The 27,939-nt window shown below is 39.7% G+C and overlaps 1 protein-coding gene across 1 annotated transcript in view; it reads right to left on the reverse strand.

Annotated features, from left to right (window-relative positions):
* Positions 1 to 23,901, reverse strand: part of LOC145418472 (uncharacterized) — a 38,914-nt gene extending 15,013 nt beyond the window's left edge. The window contains exons 1-5 of the mRNA XM_080286894.1: positions 23,815 to 23,901; positions 22,662 to 23,258; positions 20,895 to 21,027; positions 20,268 to 20,383; positions 19,705 to 19,839 (exon numbers count right to left, since the gene is read on the reverse strand). Of these exons, the coding sequence (XP_080143020.1) occupies positions 19,705 to 19,839; positions 20,268 to 20,383; positions 20,895 to 21,027; positions 22,662 to 23,258; positions 23,815 to 23,901 (1,068 nt within the window). The remainder of the gene's footprint in view (positions 1 to 19,704; positions 19,840 to 20,267; positions 20,384 to 20,894; positions 21,028 to 22,661; positions 23,259 to 23,814) is intronic.
* Between the last annotated feature and the right edge of the window lie 4,038 nt (positions 23,902 to 27,939).

The raw sequence follows: 27,939 nt of genomic DNA on the forward strand, positions 1-27,939 counted from the left end.
ACTACAATATATAATTTACTGATGAAAAATTTAAAAAAAAAAAAATCAACAAAACAGTGTAATGCATACCAGAAATTATTGGTCTGCTAAAGTTATGGAAAACTTCAGACAGAAAACACATCATCATCATCCCCTCTGTTTTTCCCATCCACAGGTAAAACACGAAGTAGTAGTAGTGGTAGTAGAAATAATAATAATAATAATAGTAATAATAATAATAATAATGATAATAATAATAATAATAATAATAATAATAATAATCCTGTATTCTGTTCCAAGTCTGTTTGATCCCTTTGATCTGATGACGCATTTTTATTTCATTCTTGTTACCACCATACAATTTTATTCAACTTAAGACAGACCTCTAGAAAACTCCAGGGGTTAATGAAGGCTAACTCCAACCCCTCTAGTTTGAACACCCTCTCCAAAGCTTCGTAAAATTGTCAGATGGTATCAAGAATATAATGAAAAAATATGTCAACAGCATGAAGGGGTTAATTCCTCCCTCCTTCCCTTCCCCTCTTCATCTGTCCCTCCCTCCTTCCTTCCTTCCTTCTTCCCTCCCTCCTTCCTTTTTTCCTTCCTCCCTCCCTCCCTTCCATCCTTCCTTCCTCCCTCCCTCCCTTCCATCCTTCCTTCCTCCCTCCCGCCCTGTTATGTGGTACGGCACTCATGAGGAGTCTGGTATTAGCACATACTGTTATTTTGCTTCTACTTTTTCTTGGAGGGAATAATCTTGTGGCATTATAGCATTTGGTTCCTTCTTCCTTGCAGAAAAATAAAATAAAATAAAATAAAACTACCAACAAACCCAGTGTGGTGTTGGGACATATATCATCCCAGCCACACACTGAGGTCATAGGTGTGAGATTCAAAGCTTCCAGCCATCCCAGTTCATCCCTTACACCCATACTATTGGTGGTTTATTTTTAACAGAGAAGTATCTGTAACCCTTTTTAGCTCAGTTTATGGCTAAGTGTGGTTAGACTGGACAATGGATCTGACTAGTAACTAAGGAGACTCATTCTTACCTCACAGCTGTGCTCATCAAATTTCATGCGATCACAATTTTGCATTTAAGTTGGGAGAGGTGCCTGGTTCTCACATATAAAACTGAACCAACTACAAGCCCACCACACCCCTTGCCAGCATGGAAGACAGTGCTACCCTTCAGTGGTGTAGAGTCAGTTTCGTACTTTCTATCATGCCTGGAGTTTTGCTCTTCATCTATGACCTACCAACCTCACTGCTGATGACAACAACACTGTCGTATGCTGATGATTTGACAGTACTCTCACAGCGTTCCAAAGCTTAACAAGTCTGCTTCAACAGTACCTACACTCACTATGACGCTGGATCACGCTAAACAGAATAATTGCTTCAGCTAACAAAATGAACTGTATTTCTAATTTGCCCTGATCACCCTCTTAACCCAGTCAGATACACACATGACTTCTTAACACATCAATGCGAAGGCTCAAACACATCAGTGCAAAGGCTCAAACACACATTGCCTTCCAAACTAACATTACCTTTGGACAGCAGAAGGAACCACTTATAACAGCCAATAATTTTCCGTCCACACCAGTCCCTCAACATACCACCATAAGAACGTTAAGAGAATATACAGACACCACAAATATCATCACCTATATGAAGAAATAAAAGTGCTTCCAACCCCAGAGAACACGAACACAAAGGAACTCGTTAATTGTTTCTGCAAAAGATTTCTCTCACCCTTGGTCTTCTATGTTGTATCACCCTCCAACAAGAGACAAATATCAGACAAGTGCTAACAATATCCAAACCACCTCATTCAACACATCCCCCTCAAAAGATCTCTATGAACGCCCTGCTGAAGTGAGCAGTTTTGGGCAGTCCACTGGGTTCATGACGATAGAAATGAGGCCAACAACAACAACAACAATGACAACAAACTTATCATGTCTGCAGCATACCATGTGCACTTTGCTTCTTTCCTACTTTCCACCCTTTGCCAAACTCCCCAGTTCTCTTCTATATAATGTTTCTTATCCATTCAAGGTCTTCTTTCTTCTACTGCTGTGTTTTTAATCACATTTGTGTTTAAGATGGGGAACTGTTGCCTTCCTACCATTTTCTAGCTGGCTGGCTTCAACTTCCTTAGAGTCATTATTTTTTTTTTTTCTTTTTTATTGCCACAACCTACTCTGTGATATTTTTCTTTGCCTCTACATTATTTTTAAAAACTGCCATAACATCCTCTGATATTTTCTGGCATCTACATCACAAACTCATCCAGCCCTATTACCACACCATTTCGGTCCAAATTGCTGACACCACCCTTCTAAATCACCGCCAACCTTCCTGCTCATTCATCCAACTGCTGGAGCTAACTAACTACCATTCTTTCCAGCTCATTCACATCATATGGACTTCTGATGTTGTCTACGTATCGCAACCATAAATCATTGTTCGTAAGAAGACATCACTGCCTTCAGACTCATATTTATGCCACCAACCACGGCCACTGGTGTGTTCAGGTAAGTAGTATATTTATGAAGATGACCCTCTGTGACAAGTAGAAATGTTGGGTGGGGGTGACATACAGGTTAATGCCCGAAGTATTTATTTTTTCTGACATTGTGGGCTAAACAGAAATCATCTTCAAAGACTGGGTTCTGTGTAGTCCAAAATGTTAAAGAAAATAAAGAATTCAAGCTCTAACCTGTGTCTTTCTGCCACCCAACACAGCATGTTTATATTACGCATGTACTGCAGAATAATCCCTCACATTCACTCCTTTATCATACTGTGAAAATGTTTGGTCAGTCTTTACCATCACCTTTTGTTAAGGCAATGACATTACTGCATCATGCTGTACCCACCAAGTGTTTAGTGGAAGAAAAAGGTTTGATAAAATGAAATAAAGAGGCTACTAGAGATTGAGAGGCAGAAAGCCACCATTTGGTAACCAAGACTGACACATGCAAGTATGCTGGTGCCTTTATAAACAAAACAAAACAAATACTACACAACATATGCCAGTAATAAACACTTGTATCTTCTTGAGAAGTGATAAGAGATTCTCAAAATGATGGCTTGAATAATAAAACTATACCAGTAAAAGTAATACCCCCTCACAAAACACGTCCAGTCCCAGTCCTATACCAGTAAAAGTAACCCCCCTCACAGCATAAGTCCTCATATCACAGAGCTTCATAAAGTGTAGGGCAGAATATTCCAAGACATGAAAAATGGAGGACTATATCATTCCATTGGTCTGTGAGGGCAAAATATCACTCCTTGGGGTACTCTTGAGGTTTCTTTCTCTTATACTGCTGCTCAGGGATAAGTGACTGTTTCCCTGACTAAAAATTAGGGCTGAGTCAGTAAACGGAGTCTGTAGAGTGGTGGAAATATTACTGTAAGAAACTGAAACTAATCAGAGTTGCTCACGGGATGAGTTTCCGATTACCTTACCCATTATTTGAGACAGAAAGGAAGACAAACCCAATTATTCCATATAGGTTCGGATTATTTTGCTTGCTGTTGACTTGATGCTTATACTGTATCTTTATTAACCATCTTTTAAGTCAGCAAAATATGTTTGTGTTGTAAATAAAAAACTTCTATTAGAAAAATCAAAATGGTAAATTATGTCTCTTCTATCTATAGCCAGACACCTGAATCCCATAAGGGGTGGTCACAAACAAACTGCCTTCACATCACTCTGTCCCCTGTCATTACACTGCCCTCCAACCAACACACACCTCTCCACTCCATGCCTCCATCTCATCCTCAGTCCCAGACATTAATTCAAGTGTGGGAACCAGTAATATAGAACATCCTGCCAGTGAAGCTACTCTTTGTGTTTAGTACCATACACCTGTAGTACACAATCAGCATCGCCATGTTTCAGATTTACAGCTGTATGCTCATTTACCTGAATATGTAATCAAATGTACTTCTGTAACTGGTGACAACACGTAGTATGGGGTGTGGAAAAAAAAAACATTGCTTTTCTGTATAAACTTCATAACAACTTTAATAACATATTATATACAATGCTCAGAGCAGAGACAATGATAAATAACACCATAGTCCTTTTATGTCAACCCAGCAAAACTAATCCATACACTAAGCCATGCCTGGTGATATGACGCTGACCATGGCCTATTCTCTCGTTGCTTAAGGAAGCTCCATAACACCTTTCCCTGAGCAACTTATTTTGCTTATTACACCTTACTGCCCTCCTCTGTGTTACATAAATCATTCCATTATTGCCATACTTTGCATAAATAATGTACAAAAGGAAATTAACCGGTCATATCCAAAAATAAATCGCCAAGGGAGAGGTGTTAGGGAGTTTCCTTATCTGAAAAACTATGACCCCATATTACCGAGGTCTATATTGTAAGTGGCATAGGAGGGTTCTTAGCACCTGTTCTATAGTGATTTATTTTACGTATTACATTTTAACATGCTCCTGATGGTTATTTATATCATCTTAATAACACTGCATTAATAATATATGAAAGGATATTAGTAGTGGTCCTGGGTTGATCGGAAATGTGAACTCAGTTGACTGCAGGCTGAAGTTGCTCTCATGCAATTCAACCATCTTTTATTGAGGGATGTTTGTATGACCAGGCAGCTCCACAGTCCATTTATATCAGTGCCACCACATGAAGGCATTCCCCTCCACCACCACAGGATATCGAATTGTAAAGAGCAGAATAAGTCGCTATGGAAGAGATGTTAGGAAATTCTCAGAGCCACTTACAATACATCCCTTTACCCCTTCAATCCAGTGACCTCTCTCTCTCTCTTGCTGCTGCTGCCTGACATTTTACTCAGTTTAGATGACACCTCTTGTTGTGAGGGGTAAATAATGGCTGTATCAGTACATCTAATCCCTCCAGTTCAAAAGATCAATCCTAAGCCGAACAAAATTGAATGGTGGCAAAAAGGAAAAAAAAAAAAAAAAAGAATGAAAGAAGGAAAAGAAGGAAGGACGGAAGGAAGAGTGAGAAAGAAAGAAAGAAAAGGAGAGAAAGGTCATTGCAGAGAAGAGGTTTAACAGACTACAGTAACAGTCAAATGCTATTCTCATTTACTGTACACCTGAGAGTCCTTCCCACACATGCCATTAATTTTATCTTTTCTTTTTTTTCCAGTTTACGAGGCTTGTACCACCTCATTGTTAACAATTTTTGTTTATCATAGGTACTAGAGAGATGCCTTCATGTACTGCAGTGGCATTGATATAACCAGGTGGCTCCACTGACTTACACAAATGTCCCACAGCTCACTCCCTATCACCCAAAGGAAGATGGTGGGCTGGAGGAAGAGGGCAACTGCAGCCTGAAGTCCACTGGGTTCACATTCAGATGAGCCTGGGGCTGCAACTACTACTACTACTACTACTACTCATTACTACTTTGAACAGGTCATTATTTTCTTGTACATTATTAATATATATCTTTTAAATCCTTTTCAACTAAAAATGCCTTTTACATCTAATTTTTTGTATCCCCAGACACCTTCTTCAATATAAGAACCAAACTCAGGATGTCCCACTTGTAAGGTAAGTACTGTATGTTTCTGGATAAACCCCCTCCACTCCCCTTTATTACTAAATGTCCCTTCTAAATAGATTAAATTCACCCACAGACAGCAGTAGTGGTAAAGTAGTAGTTGTAAACCTAAGTTCATCTGAAGTGTGAACCCAGTAGACTGCAGGATAGAGCTGCCCCCATCCTGCAGGACACCATTCCTTCCTTTAGGGGATGGGGAGTTGAGGGAGGCCTGTATAACGTCACAGCTCCACAGCCTGCTATATCAGTGCCGCCACATGAAGGTGTCCCTCTCCAGCACCTCCCACAGGTAGGAAAAACAAAATATAATATGCCTATGGGGTAAAGACAATACAGGCATTCTATATATAGGCTATAAGGAGAGCAAAGTACCTGTAGTGTTGATGATATACAAGTGTCACATCTACCCTTGAGGTGGGATTCACAGACATATCTACTCACCATGCCCTCTTGTAACTCAGACTTTAATTTGCAGGAATAACTAGAGACATGGGAAATCTCTGCATTTTCCCATCTCTGTCCTTCCTACAGAGTAAACAGTAATAATTTCCCTCTTGCAGCTGTCTTTAATGCAGAAAGACCTGGAGACATGGCAGTAATCTATTCACATGTCTCTCTGTCTATCTTTTCTACAATCTATCTAAGTGTCTATCTGTCTATCTACAGCTAGACATCTTTTTCACAGAAGAGGTGGCCACAAACAAATCACCTCCATGTCACCTTGTCCTCCACCATCAGGCTACCATTTCTTCAAATCAACTCTCCTCATTCATATACCTCTCCATCCCATCCTTGGTCTCCCCTCCCCCTCCACCTCACTTCCCTTTCTTCAAATCAACTCCTTATTCATATACCTCTCCATCCCATCTCTCTGTTTCATCCCCAGTCTCCTCCTCCGCCTAACTCACATACACTCTTCTTGTCAGTCTCTGCAACACATCCACAGCAACACCACACCACTCCTTCACTTCATCATTCGTCTCTGTCCATGTAACTCCACACTCATTTTTGCATATCACATTCTGAGTTACGAGAGAGAAATGATCCAAAATTTGTCTGTGAGTCCATTACCTGGTTATTAAATACTAACCCTGAATAATTTGTCTTTAAAAAAATATATAAAGAGCCTCTGTATCATTAGTCATTTTTGCTTTTATTTACAAGATGCTTTAAATGATAAGATATTAGGATGATGGTAATGTGTAATCCCTAACTTTTACTAGCTATCTGTCTATTACCAGATGCCTTAATCCCTTATACGGGGTGGCCACAAACAAATCGCCTCCACGTCACCCTGTCCCCCGCCATTTCACTGCCCTGTTCAATTCACACCCCTCCTCTCTTTTATGACTAATTGTAAATATTTAGTTCATATTTGAGGATGTGAAATACAGATATATCATCTTACCTTCTGACTGACTTTCAACATTCATTTTAAATTTAAATGTACCTACAGCCAGACACTTTAATCCCATAAGGAGTGGCCATAAACAAATCACCTCCACTGTCACCCTGTCCCCTGCCATTTTGCTGCCATCCCCCCAACTTACATCCCCCCCTCTTATATACCTCCCTACTCAATCTCATCCTCGGTTTGCTCCTCTCTCTCTCCCCCCTCCACCCCACTTGCATACACTGTCCTAGCTAGTCTCTCACTCTCCATCCTCTGCACATGGCCTTACTTTTTGACTGCCTTTAAACATGTACCTCTGATTGGAGGATGTGAAATACACATATCCTCACTTCCTTTATGACTCAGCGTTCATTTCAACGATTGGAGGATGTGATCTTGCAACCATGTCTCTTTAAGGTGGTATTAATTTAAGTATAAGGGTGTTGGTATATGCAGCAATTGTAATTCAGTGGCAGACTTTTACTGTTCCCCTAATTGATTTTAGAATGTGATCTGAGGAATATCTTTACATTAGACTGAACAACTGGCTGTCTCCTCGTAGTGCTATCTCTGTGACTGACTTTCAGTATTTATTATTGGTGTTTTGGGGATGTCAGTTGCAGATGTGTGTCCTGTCAGTAAACATTCTCTCTCCCTCTCTCTTTCTCTCTCACTTTCCTAGTTTATTCCAGATATGTGAGGATGTGTATTTTGGACATATTTCCTGGTAATGTGTTAATTCTGACCAACTTTCAACATTCTTTTTCAAACATGTACTGTACTGTATGTTAATTTCTGGGAGGTGACCTGTTTTAAGTTTCATCTCTAATTCATTAACTAATTTTCAAAATGTCCCTTGGATATATAAAGATACTGGTCATGTGTCAGTTCTAACTTTATATGGGACTGATTTTCAACATGTATTTCAAAGTTCCAGTGAGGATGTGAAGTGTGGACAAGTAATTTCTAACTTTCTGCTTGAGTTTTGACATTCTTTTCAAACATGTGGGATTTGTGGTCTCCTCCAGGTGGTAAAGACATTAAGTAACTGTCATGATAACAGGCCATCTCTAACTCTGTGCCTGACCACATTCTTTTCAAAGGTCGTAAGATGTGAACTGATTACTGTGCATGTTTCCTGATAATGTCACTTCTAACCTTGTGATTTACGTTCAACATTCATTTAAACCACACTGTGAACTTCAGAGATGTGTCTTCATGGTGGTAAAATACTAGGAATCTGTAATGATATAATCCATTTCTATAACTGACTTTCCACATCAGTATCTAACTCTGTGGCTGACTTTCGACATTCATTTCAAACATGATGTGAAATTCTGAGATGTGTCTTGATGGTGGTAAAATAATAGGAATCTGTAATGGTAATAATCCATCTCTAGGACTGTCTTTCCACACTCATGTCTAACTTTGAGGTTGACTTTCAACATTCATTTCAAACATGTGTGGGTGTGAATTTCTAAGATGTCTCCTCATGGTTGAATTCTGAGCAAATGCAGAGCCACATACAGGGCACTGATAGGGCCGTTCGCCAGTGTGGGTGTACATGTGGTCTTTGAGGTGGTGCTTCTTGCGAAACATGCGACCGCACACACAGCATGGGAAGCGCAGAATGGGAGGTGGAGCGGGGAGGAGTCCTGAGCCCGGGCCCTACAAGAGAAACAACGGCCATGTTCATAAAGGCAGGCGACAGTTACCACCAGCTGGGAGGCTCAGCACTCACCCTAGGTGCCGCTCACACCTCCTCTAGTACTTAGTTCGCACTAAACTCATCATATTATAGTCAAATGACACATTGCTCTTAGCACCTCCCCTACTGCATAAGCCAAACAAAATTGATAATTTTACAGTCAAGGTGTGGAGACTATATTTCAGGACACACCTTTTCTACCAGTTAATCTGTACACCACTAACCATAATGTAGGCAATAAATGCAATGATTATAATGTTTTAAGACACATGTTTGTAAAGGTACTTATGACTGTGAGGCTCAACACTGACACAGCACCTCACACCTCTGTCACTTATATTTGCATAAGCTGATCAAGTCACAATCAGTAATGTTTAGATACCTTGAGTCCATCTCTTTACCACTTATCAGCATTAAATTGATTTCATCACAGACAAGATGTGGGTTGTGTTCAGCCATAAGCAAAACTTCTATGACAATCCTCTGCCAGCACTGTGTCTTGCCTTCCATATTTCTCATTCCACCCCAAATGACTGCAAGCTTCCTTCCCTATACTCTTGTTGTGTGCTTCATATTACCATCATACAAAAAATTCTCATGTGACACTTTGTCTGCAATATTTTGCACATGGCTGCACATGTTAACCCACAATGATAGACTTTCATTTTAGTTACACTACCACCAAATACTCTTATTTAATTCAAACAAGTTCTCTGCTGGTGAGGGGGTTAATTATGGCAATATCTAACCCTTCCCTTTTAATATGTCTCCCTTAAACTGAATAAAAATTATCTGGCAGTGTTAAAAAAAAGTTCAGAAATGTTTTTATGGTAACTGTACATTATCTGTTATATCATCATCATAATCCGTTATAATCTGTGGTAAATATAGCCTTACCTTTATTTAACACATATGAACATGACCATTAGCTCTCTGTGTCATAGTTAGGATTTATGGCAGTCACTCCCCTTTCTTCCAGAACCCCATTCCCACTTCTGTGGCCACAACACAATGTAGTACAGTAGTAATAGTAGTACTACTTGCAACCCCAGGCTCATCTGAATGTGACCCCAATGGACTGCAGGCTGCTGTTTCCCTTCTTCTGCAGTCCACTGTCCCCATCTCACTTTCATTCCCTCTGAAGGTACTTTCAGTGCTAAGGCAAAGTCATCTAGAAACAGTAAGAACAAACTAAGAAAGTATGTCATCTACATCAAGGGGCTCTGTATTTTCATAAAGGTGTTTTAAGTATTGAAATTCTATGCTCTCTTCTTTTTAGTTTTTACTCCATCTTCCTTTGCATCCCACTGAATTCTGTGGGTGAAGGATAATTAGCAAGTAAAAGTCTCCCCTCCTATACTCCTAGATATGCTGTCAATCTCTGCTGAGAATGACAAACATATGACTACTTCCATATAACCTTGATTTTTTTCCCCATGGAGGAAAATGAAACCATCAGAGCTAAACCAAGATCACAAATACTGTACATGCTTTTGATCAAGTGTGTATAATAACTGCAGTTTCTCTTTGCACGAAGGACTAAGACAGAATATCGAAGCATGATGAAAAACAATACATACATACTTAATATCAATTCTCTGTTCTGAATATCATTTGTCTTTGTAGGATGGAGAGGGAAAGAAGACTTCAGAATGTTCCTACGTCTCTAGTTCCTCCTGCCAATACAAATCTATACCACAAAGGGGAACTGATGGTAAAGAGGACACATACTAAGGTAAGCCATGGTATTTCTCTCCCCCCCCCCTCTCTCTCTCGGCATATGTCATAACCACACAACAATAACTGCTGAGGATAATCTGGCTGACAGACTTTACAGCATTCCCCCCCCCCCTCAATGATCCCTTTTTGAGTTTCCATGCATGAGGCCAGGAAAAAAAGGAACTTCAAAATTTATTTCATATAAGGAAATACTGTTGCAAAATACACAGAGATGAATGTGTTTCTTCAGTTCTACATTCCTTGACTTACAAAACAAATATCCATCCATCCATCCATCATCCAATCCTACATTGCCCCATGAGGAGCATAGGAGCCCGGGGCTAGGCAGTTGGTCCCGACATTTAAGATGAGAGTGACCAGCCTCACTCACCCTGAGTGGCATTACATGAGCAATCAACCCCAACCACCCCTTGGATATAAAGCTTCACCAGTTCAATCCGACTGGAGCGCAATAATTACCCACTAAACCACCAGGCACCAAAATTTGGTTATATGGTTACCACCCAGTGTACTAAATGGTTTCCTAGTGTAAAGGAAACCATTTGCCTTGTCACTCAGTGTAGAGTCACCCACAGGCAGAAGGAAGAGGAAAGAATGAAGGAAAGAAAGACAGAAGAGGGAGTGTAAAGTTACCCATAGGCAGAAGGACAAGGAAAGAGTGAAGGAAAGAAAGACAGAAGAGGATGGAAGGAAAGACCCAAGCAAAATAATTTTTGTTAAGCAGCAAAACTGTGCCATGAGATAAATGTCTGGCTTTTTCAAAACTCAAAATCATCTTTCAAATGACCAAAGACATTTCCATTAATTAAAAAACTGTAAAAACAAAAAGCTAAAGAAGAAGTAGAGACACAACCAGCATCAAGGTCTGCTCACACTTAGACTGTCAGTAACTACTGCATTAAGGAAGAGCAATCAAGTTACATTAATACACAGATGGGTTTATAAACTACATAAACAATTGCAAACACTATGGTGATATGATGCAAAACACATCCATCTAAGCAGTGTCACTCATAACATTTCAGTGGCATCTTTTTGTATGGGTGAATCCAATCCCCATCCATTTCTAGATGGCAAGCCTGTGTATGGTACAGTGACATGACAACACAGACACACGCACACACCAGATCTGCTGTGTGTGTGCTGTCAAATGGCCAGAATTGCCATCTAAAAAAAAGTGGGGACTGGATTCACACATACTCATACAGACTCCCATGGCCTTTTACCATTAACATATAAACAGCACACAGATTTGGCAACATAATGTGTGTAGGTGTGTTAAGATTACAGCAGAGTTACCAAGATGCGATCCAGATTGTAAAATGTACACCAGAATAAGTCACAGTACAAAAGAATAAAGTATCTGCAGGTTTTTGGGTTCGTACAGACTTTTCTTTTTCTTTTTCTTTTTTAGTACGTGTTTTATTTGTTCATATATGCTGGCTACAAAGTCAACATCCCAAACCCCCCAAACAACATTTATCCATCTGCTATCGCATCATCACCTAGGAATTCTGAAAAGTGAAGTATTTTCCAAACAAAACAGTTCCAAAATATTTCCGAAATACAGCATTATTTCACCAGTAAATTGAGTACAGTCTGTTACCCGAGCCTGAGAGTCACACAACATAAACAGTGGATCATAATATCCTTGTACGGCTTTGTAACCTTACATTATGGATACTACAATTATTACAGCTTCAGCTTTTAGTTACGTTCTTCTCTACTCATGAATGCACTGCCTTTGTATGTCTTCATATATAACAGGAGATTTTTCAGGAGTATATATGAGTTGAAAATTCATTCCTATCTTTGCATACACTGTTTTCTCTCTGCAATACTTCTGCTTTTTCATTCCTAACTTGGGTTTGCATTCTCAGCAGTTAAGGAAGCTCCCTAACACCTTTTCCTTACTGATTTATTTTTGGATACAGCTGACTAGTATTCTTTTGTTTGTTTTTTATGCAGAGTTTGGAGATATTAGAATGTTTTAAGTTATATGGAAGGATGGCAAGGGGTAATAAGCTAAGTGAACTGCTTAGGAAGAGATGTTAGGTAGCCTCCTTAACTGACAAGAATACAGACCTTTGCTTATCACTGCATATAGATTCTTACTGAAATATTTCATTCCTTCACTCCAAACTCAATTTTCCATTCTTCGGCTTCTTTTTTCTCGGGATGATGCACTTTTGATATGCATAATTATCAACAAATGGATTTACTGACAGACTCAAGCACATTCCTTTTCAACATGATCTTTTCAATGAAGAGTCTACACAAATCCCTCTCACTGCTATGCTCCAAAATTGCCAGTAAGCGTTTCCTTCACTCGTTTTATCTATATTGTACTTCCTTTTAAATATGGAAGCCATCCAGTAACTAGCTGTATATTGCAATTCCTTTCCTTCCCTTTTCATTATTTACAGATACTGCGATCTTTCTGATACTACATTATACTACAATCTTTTTCTTTCACTATTGATAAATACTGCAATCCTTCCAGTACCGCAATATACTGCAATCTTTCCTTTTATTATTTACAGATATTGCAATTTTTCCTGTACCTCAATATACTAAAATCCGTTCCTTTCATTATTTGTAGCACTGCGATCCCTCCCCTCATTACTTATAGACACTGCAGTCTTTTCCTACATTACTTACAGACACTGCAATCCCTTCCTTCATTACCTTTAGATAATGCAACCCTTTCCTTTCAGTACTTACCAGTAAACACATTCTATTCCTTTCCTTTCATCATCACCTGGACCTCCTTTCCCACCCTAGGGCAGGGTGAGGAGTAGCAACGCCCAGACAACCTTTCCTTTCATTACCTTAGGATATTAAAAACTGCTTCCTTTATGCTCGTCCATGCTATACTTTCATTTCTATTCCTATTTCCAAACCAAGATGCCAGAGTACCTACACGGCCAAAATTTTTCTCACTCAGCTGCCTTCACCCACCATATATATATATTATTAATTCTGCAGCAATGGTGTGTGAACAGATGACATACTTTTTGCTCTTCCCATAGCACAATGTTTCTATTTCCATGGCATACTTCTTTCTCCTCCCATGGCATACTTCCTTCTCCTCCCATAGCATACTCATTTCTCTTCTCTTCCCATGGCATACTTCTTTCTCTTCCCATAGCATAATTATCTCTTCCCATGGCATACTTCTTTCTCTACCCATGGCAGACTTCTTTCTCCTCCCATGGCATACTTCTTTCTCTTCCCATGGCAGACTTCTTTCTCCTCCCATGGCATACCTCCTTCTCCTCCCATAGCATACTCATTTCTCTTCACTTCCCATGGCATTCTTTTCCTTCCCACAGCATACTTCTTTCTCTTCCCATAGCACACAGTACTATTTCTCTTCCCATGGCATGCTTCTTTCTCCTCACAGCATACTTGTCTCTCCTCATAGCATACTTATCACTTCTCATAGCATACAGTAATACCTCGATATAGCAGACTTCAATAGACTGGAATTCGCTTTTATCGGACTCGAGGAGCTACTGGACTAAATTCCTATATATCGGAAAAAGTCCGATAAAGTCAGAAGCAGTCCGGACTCCCTCACCACTTCAGCTATGTTCACCACAGTAAGGTGAATAAGAGATGTTTATCAGTGTACAGTACAGTATTATTATATATATTAAAACATTTGATTAATGTAGTGAAGTTATAACACAGTAAAGTACCATAAAGGTAGTCAAAACAGTTTAAAAACCGTTCATGCGATCCAAACTAATGTCTGATATAACGGAAAAAGTCCGGATGTTACTTTTATCGGACTTTCGCATTTTTTGGAATGGCTTGGGCCCTAATTAGTCCATTATAGTGAGGTCTTACTGTACTTCTCTTGCTAATGCCAGAATGAGGAGCCTGGGTAATTTAAATGAGAATACCGAGCCAAACTTTCCTCTTTCACTCTTTGTCATCCACCAAACGTGTATTATTTGTACTGTAGCCGATCTTCAGAGGCCAACGATGTCAGAAACATAACTGGTTCCTGGTTTATAAGACAGGGTAGCGGATATTACTCCATATTATCCTTTTCTTCCAGTACGGATAATACTAAACATAATTCATTCATTCATTCATTGCCAGATGCCATGTATCCCAAACGGGGTGGCCAAGGGCTTAGAGTTAATTGTTTTTACAGGGAGGGGCACTAATCCTCCACCAACCCCACTTGACATGTAAGGATGCCAACAGCATCTGGTGTTCCCAGGCGGTCACCCATTCAAGTACTAACCAGACCCAACGTTGCTTAAGTACCGTTGTAGACATGGTCAGATATTATCCATTCTTCTGGTGGGGTTAATAGTCAAAGTAACTGCAAGTAGTTTTTTGTGTGGATGTTACCAGATGTTATCCATTCTGGTGAGGGGGCTAATATGTGGTGTAACAGTGTCGGGTTTATCCCATACAGATTACCCATTCTTCTAGTTGGGTTAACTGTAAAATTAAATATATTTCCAGATATTACCCAATCATCTGATGAAGGTAATATGGTGTAATGGTGTCTGGTTTATCAAAGGCAAGTTACCCAGTCTTTCCACAGGGGACATGTAATACAAAACATAACAGCATCTGCCATATCAAGTACTGTAGCAGATATTACCAAACATTTTCCATTCTCCAGCAGAGGTATTACTATCTAAACCCTTGACATTCCTATAATGATATACAAAGACAAGTGTAGTGCTCTGTCAGACAAGGATACACTATATAATATACACAATACTCTTTTCTAATATTCTTTGTGTCACTAATCACTTTGTTGTGATTTCTCCTAAAATCATGTGTTTAATTATCTACATACTGTTTATCGTACATATATCATGTAGGGAATACAGTCTGAAAGGCGTATATACCACAATCTTCTCTATTATTCTTTATATCAGTAATTCCTTTTCCTTTTAACTTCTCCTAAAACACTGTCTTTATATAAACCCAGTAGGCAATACAGTATAATACATACATGCGCAGAACTCAACGACAAACTTGTTTGCAATCTCAGGTTCTTACAACGTCACGACGGTATTGTACATTAATACCACACATCAGTATTTCCAAAATTGCTACACGTTGCATATACAAATTCAATAAAAGATCAGTGCAGGTAAAGGTAGACTACATCTAAGGTAAACAAAAGGTATGCTGCAGGGAACTTACATAATCTTTACTGTCACACTTTTTATATTGTGCTGACCCTGAGATGGCTGGGCCAAGTGGTGAGTACTGTATGTCGATTTCCTAGGGTGGTGTATGTGAGTGAGGTGCAGGAGAGCTGGGGCAGGAATAGATTTATAAAATGGGGTGGCCAAATCCACTCATGGGAGGGCCCAACAAGAACCCTACACAGGGTCTGGAAGTATTCTCTCAGAAATCTGGTGTGGCTGCTGGAGTGACCTGGCAATATTCAGGGGTGGCCACAGTGGCCCTGGCCACCCCTCTTGCTATGCCGCTCAAGGACAGGAAGGGAGATGGGACCAAGGATGATGTGGTGGGATGTGGAAGTGAGGTAGGTTTATAAGTGAACCTGGTGTGAGTCGTATAAATGAAGCCTGATGGAAAATGACATGGTGACATGGAGGCACTATGTTTGTGGTGACTCTTTCTGGGATTAAGGTGTCTGACAGATCAGCAATGTAAGTATGCAATGGAACATTATCATTATTATTATTATTATTATTATTATTATTATTATTATTATCATCATCATCATTATTTTTTATTTTAATTTATTTTTTGGGGAGGAGGGGGATGTTTCACAGCATCTTAAAAAAAAAAAAAAAAAAAAAAAAAAAAAAAAAAAACATAATGAGGGCTTACTTTACCCCAGTGTCATTGGGCCTTTATTATTACTTCTTTACAAAGTCCTGACATAAAGTTGTTTCATTGGTAAGGGTCTATTATGAGAGTAAATTGATGCAAGAATGTCTTATTTCAATACCACCGACAACTAAAAGTATTTGTTTGTCACTAACCTGTTTTTCATATAGCTAAAGTAACTTTGGGGAAGCAGTGCAAGTTGAAGGAAGGGCAACCTAATGGCGGAGGACGGGGTGACATGGAGGTGATGTGTGTGTAGCCACCCCTTGCAGGGCATCTGGCCTTACACAGATATAGATAGACAGATCGACAGTGTTATAATTTAAAATCCTTATGTCCGGCACTGAACGTGAGACGGCGCTGATTACATGAACAACTGAAGCCAAGGTTCCTCCAACAAACTAACAGGTAAGCCTTCTCAGTGTTGTATTTACTGATATTTATCATTACAATATTACATGGCAGTATTAAAGATGCCTGGAATTGTTTTTGACCCATCAGGTGAAGTCAGGATTCCAGGGATTTGAATAATGGTGAGTGGAAGTGTGGCTCATTCAACTGGGCACTCTTTGTTATGTACCTCATTCTATATATATATATATATTTTTTCTGGCTCTTTCGAGGTGGGATGGGAAAGGAAGTCTGAATGATTATCAGTGATGATGAGGATGACTGATAAGGATGATGATGATGATGATGACTGATATGATGATGATGACGAGGAGGAGGATTTCTATACAATGTTCGCATGGTACTTTACAGTCAAATAATGAAAACAGATTAAAAGGGGAAAAGATCTTGACAGATTTCTGGCTAAAATGGTGTTAACTTCTGTGTCGGCAATTTTGGTAACCATAACACTTATATACATTACTTTTGCAGATATGGGGGGTGGGGAGGCTTCCTGTGTTTCAACAAGAGTCACTATAATTATTACTGAGAAAAACAAAACCTAACAACACAATATTCCACTCAACACCATTATATGCCACTGGAATTTACCATCCTGGGTCATAACTAAAATCTTGCTTAAATGGGTGCAGGAAAGGAAGTGTTAATGTTAGGGGCAGGGCTGCAAGAGGCAGACTGAAAAAGACCTAGGATAAGGTCATTGAGGGTGACCTCAGGGATAAGGGACTGAATAGGGAAGCTGCCAGAGATTGAGCCGCATGGAGAGCTGCCATTAGGTGACCAAGGCCTATGCATGCATGCATGTTGGAGCCTTCAAAAATGAAAAAAAAAAAGTGTCTTTCATGTTACATACAGATTCCAGTGCCATCAGTGCCTTACAGGTCTGCCTCACATAAGGGATACATTCACTGTCAGCGTAGATCAAATACTGTACGTGATACCTCTTCCCTGCAGCACACCTAACCCAGCAAAAGCTTCATGAAACAAATACTCCACTCATTACAGTACTATAAATACAAATAAATGTTATATGGATTACTCAGAATCAGGTAACATTCAAAAAAGTATATCAGAACCAATTACAGGAATCTGAACAGCCAATATACTTACATCACCCCTTGAATTGACTCTTCTTTTTTTCTTTAACTCACTCCATTTTATTTTCATTATTTTCAGACAGTTCTGTTTTGCTTTGGAGAAATATCTGTGGTGACGAGTTAGAGATAGTCTCCATGAACCCCCTTCACTACCTAATTTTTCTCCCTAAGCTAAATTAAATCATCTTAAGTAAAAAAAAATAATTATAATTATAAAAAAATTAAGGGGCACACTTCATAATAGTACAGAATATGAACTAATAAAACTTTACATGTACAATGCAAGAAATTCCATAAAGAAACACTGGTGATTAGTCTTGTTCTCACAAAACCAGGAGAGAGGACCACCTAAGGTAATAAATTCCAGTCAACTAAAGTCTTGTTATACTACAGGATAGGGATGTGTTCCAAAATACCACCATTCCAACATGGCAAGTAGCTACTATAACTTGGGGCAAACTGTTTTGGTATGTCAGTCATAAAGGATGCACGGTTGTGTGGGTGAAAGTACTGTGAAGCTGTCTTGGATCTGACCCTCTGATGCTTATATACATTGGGGATAGTGGTGTGTATCATCACTTGCAAAGGCTGGCTGATAACCCTGGCCAGTCTTGTGTCTTTCCTTACACATTCTGCATTCCTCCCCAAACATCAAGGAGTATTCTTCCTCACAGTCTTTTGTTGTGTGCATCGTGTTGCTACTGTATGGTGCTGTATATAAATCACATACTTGGTAGCCATCTAGCTGATCTGGAGAACTTTTGATCTGATTCTGCCTGATGCTGTGTAACTGAACACAGGTAGTTCAACAAAACTCTGTCCATTATAATGTGGCTTACAACGGCTATCTTGAATGTTGTGCTAGCTTATGATGATAATCAGAAAGAACTGTTATGCAAAGGATGCAGAGCCACTGTACTGACTCAGCCAAATAATTTCCTGTAGAGATCCTGTGGACCAGAACACCACTTACCATTCTGGATGATAAATGTACAGCCAAATGGAGGCCTTGGTAGTCTAGTACGTTAAGGCACTCCATTATGAACTGCCCCATAGAGATTTATACCTGAAGGATGGTTGGGGTTGCTCACATAATACCAATCTGGGCAAGTGACTATTTGGAGTCTTAAGTATCAGTACTAAATAGCATGACCACAGCCACTATAGACAGAACTGTATCTAGCTGTGTTACTATTTGACACACTTTGTTCTATTTATTATAAAAAAAAAAAAAAAAAAAAAAAATATCACTGATTTATACTTATAATAAACTATACTGTAAATCTGGCTCAGTGCCGGTGTGACGGGCCATTGAAAGCTGAACTACACCCCAATTTCCGAGTCCTCTCTCAGCTGGTTTCACGTGATACCTTTCACTTCTCACCACAATTAACTTCCATGACATCACTTACAAAGAGCTTTAAGTCCTTGTACATACCGAGTACCGTAAGGAGATACTACAGTGAACTTCCGATAATCTGACATCCAATGTTTCGGAAAACACGATGTTTTGGAATTTTCAGTCCAGGGTCATTTTTAGCTTTTTGGGGTAAAAAAAATAGCAAAACATTGGGAAAAAATAGAAAAATATCGATGGTACTATGTGCCCCCCAACACTACTAGCACTACCATGACCTCAAACAGCCTACATCTGCACTACACTACAAAGGTAATTAAAGAAAACTATCATTTTTCAATTATTATAATTTATTATTATTTTTTGGGGTGTGTTTTGAACATTTTCAGGTACCTGTCTGATAGTCTGAAAATCTGATAATCCGGAAGGTCCGTGGGCTACTGCATTCTGGACTAAAGGACTTTTACTGTATGAGATTTTTCTTTTTAGTCGTCATTATTAGTGTCTGTCATACACTCGTGAGAATTTCGTGAAGCTTGTGCTGGGAATGAGAACAGAGTAAAAGCAACACTCACCATCTGTTGCTGTGATGAGCTTTGAGATCCACTCTGTGAATCCTCAAGTTGAAATGCATCCAGAGAAAATCTGGATAGGTCACCCCCAGCACCTCCTCCTCCTGCCTGACCTCCACTCCACCCCACCAACGAGTCCTGCCCGGGGAATGAACAATATATTTATAAGTTGTAAATTATGTGGTACTGAAGAGTCTGGCAACAGATAGATAGATAAATAGATAGATAGTAGAGTTCATAACACCTCTTCCTTAACAGTTTATTCTGCACATTATATCTCACTACAATTGTATATCTTTTTATAATACTGGTGCAAACTATGTCAACATTAATATGACACAATGTGCATGAGAAATACTTACCGGGTATACTAACATGTGAAAGAATGCTTACTGGGCAAGTGTAATGTGCAAAATAAAGTGCTAAGGATGAGGTGCTAACAGCCTCCATTGCCATCTAAATACAACCCCATGTTATAATAATCCTAAGCATGCTATAAATGTTCATCAATAATTATGGACTTCTATACATCTGAACTCAGTGTTAACAAGACATGTAATACTCACCCCCTGTAGGCCTGACGTGCCCGGCATGGCCTGTGCCACCAGTTCCTCCATGGTCTGGGGTTGTGACGTCAGCACCTGCGGCTCAAACCCTTGACCCCCCTCGGACACACCATCACCTGACACATCACTTGCATCAACTCAAATGTCACACGTCATGGAAATATTAACAACAATGTACAGCTGCCTACATACGGTAAGTACTGATTCACCTCGTTACGGTTATTAACAAAACCAGTAGCAAGAATTTTTTATTTTACCAATAACTGCAATGACTACTGTAACATTAATTTCTGTGTGTGTGTCTATATCAAAAGCTATCAATCATGCGACAACCTCCTCATAAAGAGAATAGATTCCCAAACTGTGCATGAACAATTTAATACCTGACATGAAAAATACAGCTGGTTTGTTTTCACCCGACACAACTGGACCAATACATGAATTTGAACACTGAAGCTGTGGTTGCATGGAATTAAAAAAGCCTTAGTTATGAAGTAGAAAAGAATCTTGTTTACTAGTCAAACTGATCCTCCAATACTGTATACTAAACCTACCAAAGAGCTGAAAGGAGTTAGGGTGCTTGGTCAAGTGAAAACAACCAGACTATACAAATCCCACGTGTGTTACCTTGCATACTGGGAGTGAGAGGGTTGTACGCCACACTGCTGTCAGAGTTAAGGAGGTCCTCATTACTCTGGTCCTCCTCCTTGGGCTCCTCCAGCACCTCCGTTTTAACTATTGACTCATCATGTACAAGTACCTGACAATAACAAGACTTGACATTAACAACTACATCATCACTGTCGTCGTCATCATCATAATCACCCCCATCATCATCGCTGTCACCATAACCATCATCATCGTCGTCACTGTCAGCATTATCATCATCATCATCACCCCATTATTAATAGGAATTCTCCAACAGTTGTCAAACACCAACTTACCAATCAGATACAAGTCTCCCTACCATACAATACCGGTAACTACGGTAGCTACTTAATGCCTGCCTACCAGTACATACAGTACCTATGCAATAAATACTACTCTATCTTCCTACCTACCTACAGTACTTCCTCATTATACTTCCTTACATTTCCTTCCGATATTAAGTCTATCTATCTATCTATTGCCAGACGCCTCAATCCCGTTTGGGGTGGCCACAAACAAATCGCCTCCAAGTCGCCCTGTCCCCCGCCATTTCACTCCCCTGCTCCCAACTCACACCCCCCTCTCTCATATACCTCTCCACCCCATCTCTCCATCTCATCCTCGGCCTCCCCCTCCCTCTTTCCCCCTCCCCCGATATTAAGTGTACAGTAAATTAAAGAAAAATTATCAACCAAAATTGCACTGCTGCCTATAACTGTGATGGCTAGTCTTCCCTAATTCACAGTACTACCTGCATGAAAAAAAAAGGTGTGATATTTTGACACATATCCATAACTAATAACAGGGGCTGCCTAAACCAATCAAATACCTGCCTACCTGTGTTGGAAATCAATCAGTCACCCCAGATTCCTTAAGTAATTTCTCCCAGTGCTATCTCCGTTTCCCTCCATTTCTCTCTCTCCACATCTGCCTACCTCTCAAAGCTGGACTGTTGCTTATGTACGTTTGGCAACTGATTTTAGAATATTACAAATTACCAATGTGAGCCAAATACACTTCTGGCACAGCTTATCAATACCAGTATGTAGTTTATCAAATTCAAATCCAGTGGATGAATTACTGAAGTGCCATTTTTCTTCCGATCACTATACACTGTGTTAAATAAGCTACGGGAAAGACTATAGTGGAAAAGAAAAGGAAGCAAAATCTGACACTGAGGAAAGGAAGCAATAAAAGCAAAAGTGGGAAGAAATAATAAAAAATCATTTACATTATATCAAATCTTAATTAAAAGATAAGGTGAGGCAGGTTACAGAAACACAAAAAGGAAACATAAAAGTAGGAAAACTAGGATGCAGTATATCCTGTGACAGCAACCACAAACCCACACATCAATCAAGCCTTACAAGGAACCATTTACATTTTCTTATAATTTAGAGATATATTTCAGATACACTTGCAGGATAATCACTCTACTGAGTATGAAGTTTGAAACTGAATGTCAAACCCATGTTGTAAGTGCTTCTCTGTACAAAATTCCCATCCACTTTGATCCCATGTCAATTTCTTAACTTTCCAATTTACTAATCCATCCATCTTCCTGGTCTAGCATACCTCCTCCAACTTTCAGATTCACTCACAGTCTTCACAGCCCCACCTATGCTCATTCTCTCGATAGAGCCATAACATTTACATTCGCTCTCATTTGCTTTCATGAACAGATGTCTTCACCTTCTTCATGAATTTGTGTTTATTTTCCATGCTATATCCATTCTCTGTTCTTACCTCTACTGACTGACTAGGGGAAGAAGATGGGGGAGCATCTTTTTGTCTCTCTCCTCTGGATCTGTCTCCATCGGGCGGGTGTTCCCTGGCATCCAGTCTCTTGTCGCGGGTGGTGTCTTGACTAGGCCCGGACTGTGAGAAGGACGTGCCGGCATAGCTCTCGTCAGCGGTGCGGGAAGACGTCGCGTTGGCGCGGGTGCTCTCCCTCACCTCCCTGACCGACTCGGAACTCTGACTGTCATCGTGTCTCACTCTTTTGGCATGGGGTGGACTGTGGTCTCTAAGAGTGCGCTTTTCTTTACCAGTGGTCCGTGTGGGAGCCTCGTCGGGCACGGCCAGCCCCTTGATCTTGAGGCACTCGGCTGCTTTTATGAGTCCGGCCAAGTCTGCCTGCAGCACGTTCACCTCACCCAGGTACATGTAGTTCAATAGCGCTTCTAGTTCCTCATGCTTCACATCTTTTAACACTATCACAGGATGCTTACACTGAGTTCTGTTAAATATTTCCTCAAAATATTCACTACATGTTGACAGCACCAGTTTATGTACAGGGTAAAACTTGCCCTCACAGGCTAGTGTCACATCACAGTAAGATTCCTGTGGGGGAACAACAACACCACATATAAGATCAGTGATGTATTCACGTATGCATTAGCTTGTACCTCACTAACATAAAGGTGTTACTGAGTATGTGTGTCTGTATGTACTGGTATGTATGTATGTTTTCTTATAATGTAATACCGTAACAAAATGAATGCTGTAAGTACTGTAATAATAGAAACAGGTAGGAACATTACTATTAATATAAGGCAGCTACTGAGTATATTAGGTATTACATAGTTTCTCAAGAACAAAATGAACGCTATTACCAGTTACAATAAAAACAGCTAAACCTTTACTTCCATCTTTAAAAAAAAAAAAAAAAAAAAAAAAGAATGCTGTAAGTACCAACAAAAATCTGATAAACACTTAACTTTTGTCTAAAAAAAAAAAAAAAAAAAAAAAAAAAAAAAACAATTCTAGCCAGTACCATAAGCACTTGACTTTTCTCTCACATGAAAAATTAACACTGTAAGGCAAAAATAAACACAGGTAAACACTTAATTTTTATCTAATAATTGAAAATAATGAATAACCTGAAAAACCTGTCAACACTTAACTTTCGTCTAATGGTGGACAATACATGGAAGAAGGTGGTTCCATGATTATTCCACTTTAGGGAGAGTAACCCCGAATCCATCTTCACCGATCACGCTTCCTGTGAGGAGAAAAAAGATCAACGTACAAAAATTTCAGTCCTATCCTTCACCGACTATATCCAGCCATTTAGTAGTAGTAGTATCAGTAGTAGTAATAGTAGTGGTAGTAGTAGTAGTAGTAGTAGTAGTAGCAGTAGTAATTATACCATTTTCCTCAACTTGACCCAAATTTTTGCCCTTTTGCAGCTTCATTCATGTAGCTCAGTTGCAGAAAAAGACAATACAAAGAATGGTTCTACATGCCTCAATAGTTGTCCTTGACCTGCACCACATTCTAGTGTTAAAACCCTGCAGTCAAGATGGAAAGATGGCAATTTTAGGCCAAGTTAGAGTGAAAAGGGTATAGCCTAGGAAGAGCTGCAACCCTAGGATCATCTGAATGTGTATATCAGTGCCACCACATGAAGGCATCCCACTCCAGGATGACTAACCTACTTCAAATCAACCCACATCAAAAAGAAAAAAAAATCTGCTACAAAGTTTTCCATTATGTGGTGTGTGAACTGCTCTGTCGATATAAAGAGGTGCTCAAAGAATTTACCCCAACCTCCTCCATAATTCCCACTCCCACCCCACCATACACCCCTCACACTAACCCTGCACATTGAATAATCCACAAAATCACCAATATTCACATCCCAATTGCTATTAAACTTTCCTGTAAGCGGTAAATATTGTCCATCACAGCTTTTGTTTACATGATGCACTCCACCACTCATTTCCACTAACCTGCATTACAAAATCCTTCTCCCACCCCATAAACTCCTTCCGCTAACTCTGTACAATGAAAAATCCACAAAACCACCGCTTTTCACATCCCATTTGCTATATAACTTTTCGATTTGCGGTAAATATTCTCGTAAACTGACTTCGGCCATTGCAAAAGCCTCATCCAATACGTAGGGAGAACAAATCGAAATACATAAATATCCGCGCTTTCCACATGTTTTTATTTCCCAGGATGGCCGATAACACGGGCGTGACAGTGCCTGATAAGCATGGGGCTGTTTAGTGTATGTCTTACTTGAGTCATGGCCCCAAAAAAAAAGTAGACGCCACGACAACCGACGCCACTACACTTCCTCGGGGAATTTCCTTGCCTACTACGGACTTACGTATGTTTTCGTTTATGTTGACATTATGTTATAATACATTATTTTCTTTAATGCCCAAAAGTATAGATTAACTAATGAAGTAGGTTATCTGTTCTTTTTCAGGCCGTTAACAATCATAGCCCGTTTTTTCTCTCTCTACCCAAAAGCTAAATGAATACGCAAATAAGCAAGATTCACTGCAGTTTTAATATCAAGAGAAATCAAGATCACATTATATTTTTCTTGTTACAATGCCTTGCCCGGAAAATTGTGACGTAAAGAATATAGGCTTGTAATTCTTCGATTATTAATTTTGTTTATTTTCAGCTATTTACCTTAAAATTAGCTTTAGTTTTGCTGTCAAGTGTTCAGTAGATTTGTGGCATTTTTTAAAATGCTTAACACTACATTATTCATTCATCTACAATGAAATTATGATTATCGACTAGGCGAGACGGAAACTTCGAAGTGGCGCGATGTGACGATGGTGCGGCGTGTGCGTGCTTTGTATAAAACTGTGTTTTCTTGCGTCTCCTTGGTCATATCATCAACCTAATCTCACTAAATTTGGTATTCCAGGTAAGGCCATGCCCATTTTTGCAAAAAGAAGTATGTCCACGCTTGTATCTTATATTAAAAAGGACTGAATTCCCTCCCCCGTCTGGTAGTCCCAAATGTAGGTGCATCCACAGAATATTTGTATCAGAAAATATCATGTATGTTGGTGGTCGGCTGACTACAACTGCCCATAGCAAGTAACCATAACAACCTGTAAAACTTCCACTGAACTTTTGGTTAGGGAAATCTTCGTGCCGATAAGTATTCAATGGCCCTCAAGTGTCAGCCTTCCCCAGTCCCTGACGCGTCTCTTTAGTGGTGAAAAAGACTTGCCAACAGGACTTACTAATGAATTACGCCGGTTACCACGAGTTATCAAAAAAGATGTTATTGCCCGCTTTCTTTTCCTGTATCACCATATATTTGTCTGGTTGTCTTGTAAAGTTTTCCGTGTTTTCTGCGTTCCCAACATCCCGCAGAAGTTGTGTGGTAATGTTCAGTTGAGGCCTCGGTTTGGACAAACCGAGATTATGTCCTCTGGTTGTTAAGCTGTTGTCTCGTACCTTGAAGAACCTTTCCTGGTTGATATGTTCAGTTTTTTCTGAATTTTGAAGACCTCAATCATATCCACGATGTTGCCTGTCCGTGAGCATGGGCATATGTAGTTTTTTTTAGGCTTTCGGCATAGGTCAGACGCAAGAGTTGGCATCCACTTGGTGGTCAGCCTTTGGATGTCGTCTAAGACCTTCCTGTCTTGTTCCAGGATGAAAGACAAGATCTGTGCGCATGGACTCCAAATGTTCTTTACAAGGTAGTGAAGCCCTCTTCATCAATAAAAGAAGAAAATATGATGCAGAGGACCCATGACACTATTGGCCATGGGACCTGTGGCTCTTGTGTGATGTCCAAACTTGAGGTTGTCACACACCAGGACTCCTTGGTCTTTTTCTTTGGTGTTGCTGGGTAGGGGCTCGGATTCTGAATTATATGTATGGGTAACTTGTGGGTTGTTTCTTCCAAAGTGTAATGTTCAACATTTGGAGCTATTAAAACCTGTGAGGCATTGGTTTAACCAAGTTTATAGTCTTTCGAAATCCTTTTCCATGTGGTATGCCATTTTGCTCTCTTCCACACTACCTTTGATCATCATATCATCCACATATATCTGGCAGTCTGGTTAAATACCTTCCAGTAGATCATTACCAATAAAGATTAAAAAATCCCAGAGTGTCAGACTTGCCCATTCTCTCACTAATGACACACAAAGTCTGAGTGTGTCTGTTTAGTGGAAGGAAATGTTGTCCTCGAGCCGTAGTACAAATAAGGGATATGATGATATAGTAGGCACTCCACTTGAACTCATTTCTTAACTCCCATTACAGGTGTTCTGAAGCAGGTGTCAGATGCACAAAGTTCCTCTTCACCCTAGGGCACATGTGCATAACACAAGGATGTACTGCACCTTATGCTAGTTTAGCTGCTAGATACAGACTGTAAGATTTAATGGGAGATAAGAATGTGTATGTGATTTAGTTTTCCTTACTATTTACCTTTTTGTTTATATTTTATTTTATTTTTTTTTACAGGTTACTGATATAAAGTGCAATACAGTACAGTATACAGTAAAGCAATACATGGCAGTAAACAAAATGTCATTTTTGTATGTACTGGAGGGAGGGAGTGGAGAGGTATACGAGTATGAGGGTGACGTGAGCTGGGGGGAGGGCAGCTAAATGGCAGGGGACAGGGCACATTGGAGGCTATTTGTCTGTGGCCATCCCTTATGGGATAAAGGCGTTTGGCTATAGATAGATATATGGATTTGATCATGGAAAATTGTCACTACCTTTTGTCTCTGTTAATGTCTTGACCAAGCTTATGAAAATGTGCTTAATCTGTTGAGATAACTTCAATCAGAAATATTGTATGGAAATTAGATTTTGTGGGGAAATATGGGTCCACGTTGAGCAGCTGTAAAGTATATGTGAAGCTCCTAACTGCTGGCTGCCATCTGTTAATCAGTGTTGTGCCTTCTTTAGATGAAAAATGGTAGGCAATGGGAAGGATGAATTGGGGTAGGGTGGCTGATGTGTGTGGCATCCTTGTAAAAATGATCAAAACTATACTGATTTTGCTCAAACTTGGTCTAAAATTGTCATTTCAATAACTTGAATGCAGACCTGTAACAAGAAATTAATACAGGTACTTGAATATTATGCGAGTCATAGAGAAGTGGCATGGAAAGGATGTAAAGCCATAGCATTGCTGTTTTCTGCCACCGAGCTACGTGGCACTGCAAAATGATGAAAATTGGGGCCTTGTTAGTGTAACAGAGGTATAGAAGCAAAGCCATGATCCAGGGGTTTG

Source organism: Coenobita brevimanus, chromosome 114, assembly GCF_032717465.1.
Source record: "Coenobita brevimanus isolate Jiangsu-jjx chromosome 114, ASM3271746v2, whole genome shotgun sequence".
NCBI lineage: Eukaryota > Metazoa > Arthropoda > Malacostraca > Decapoda > Coenobitidae > Coenobita > Coenobita brevimanus.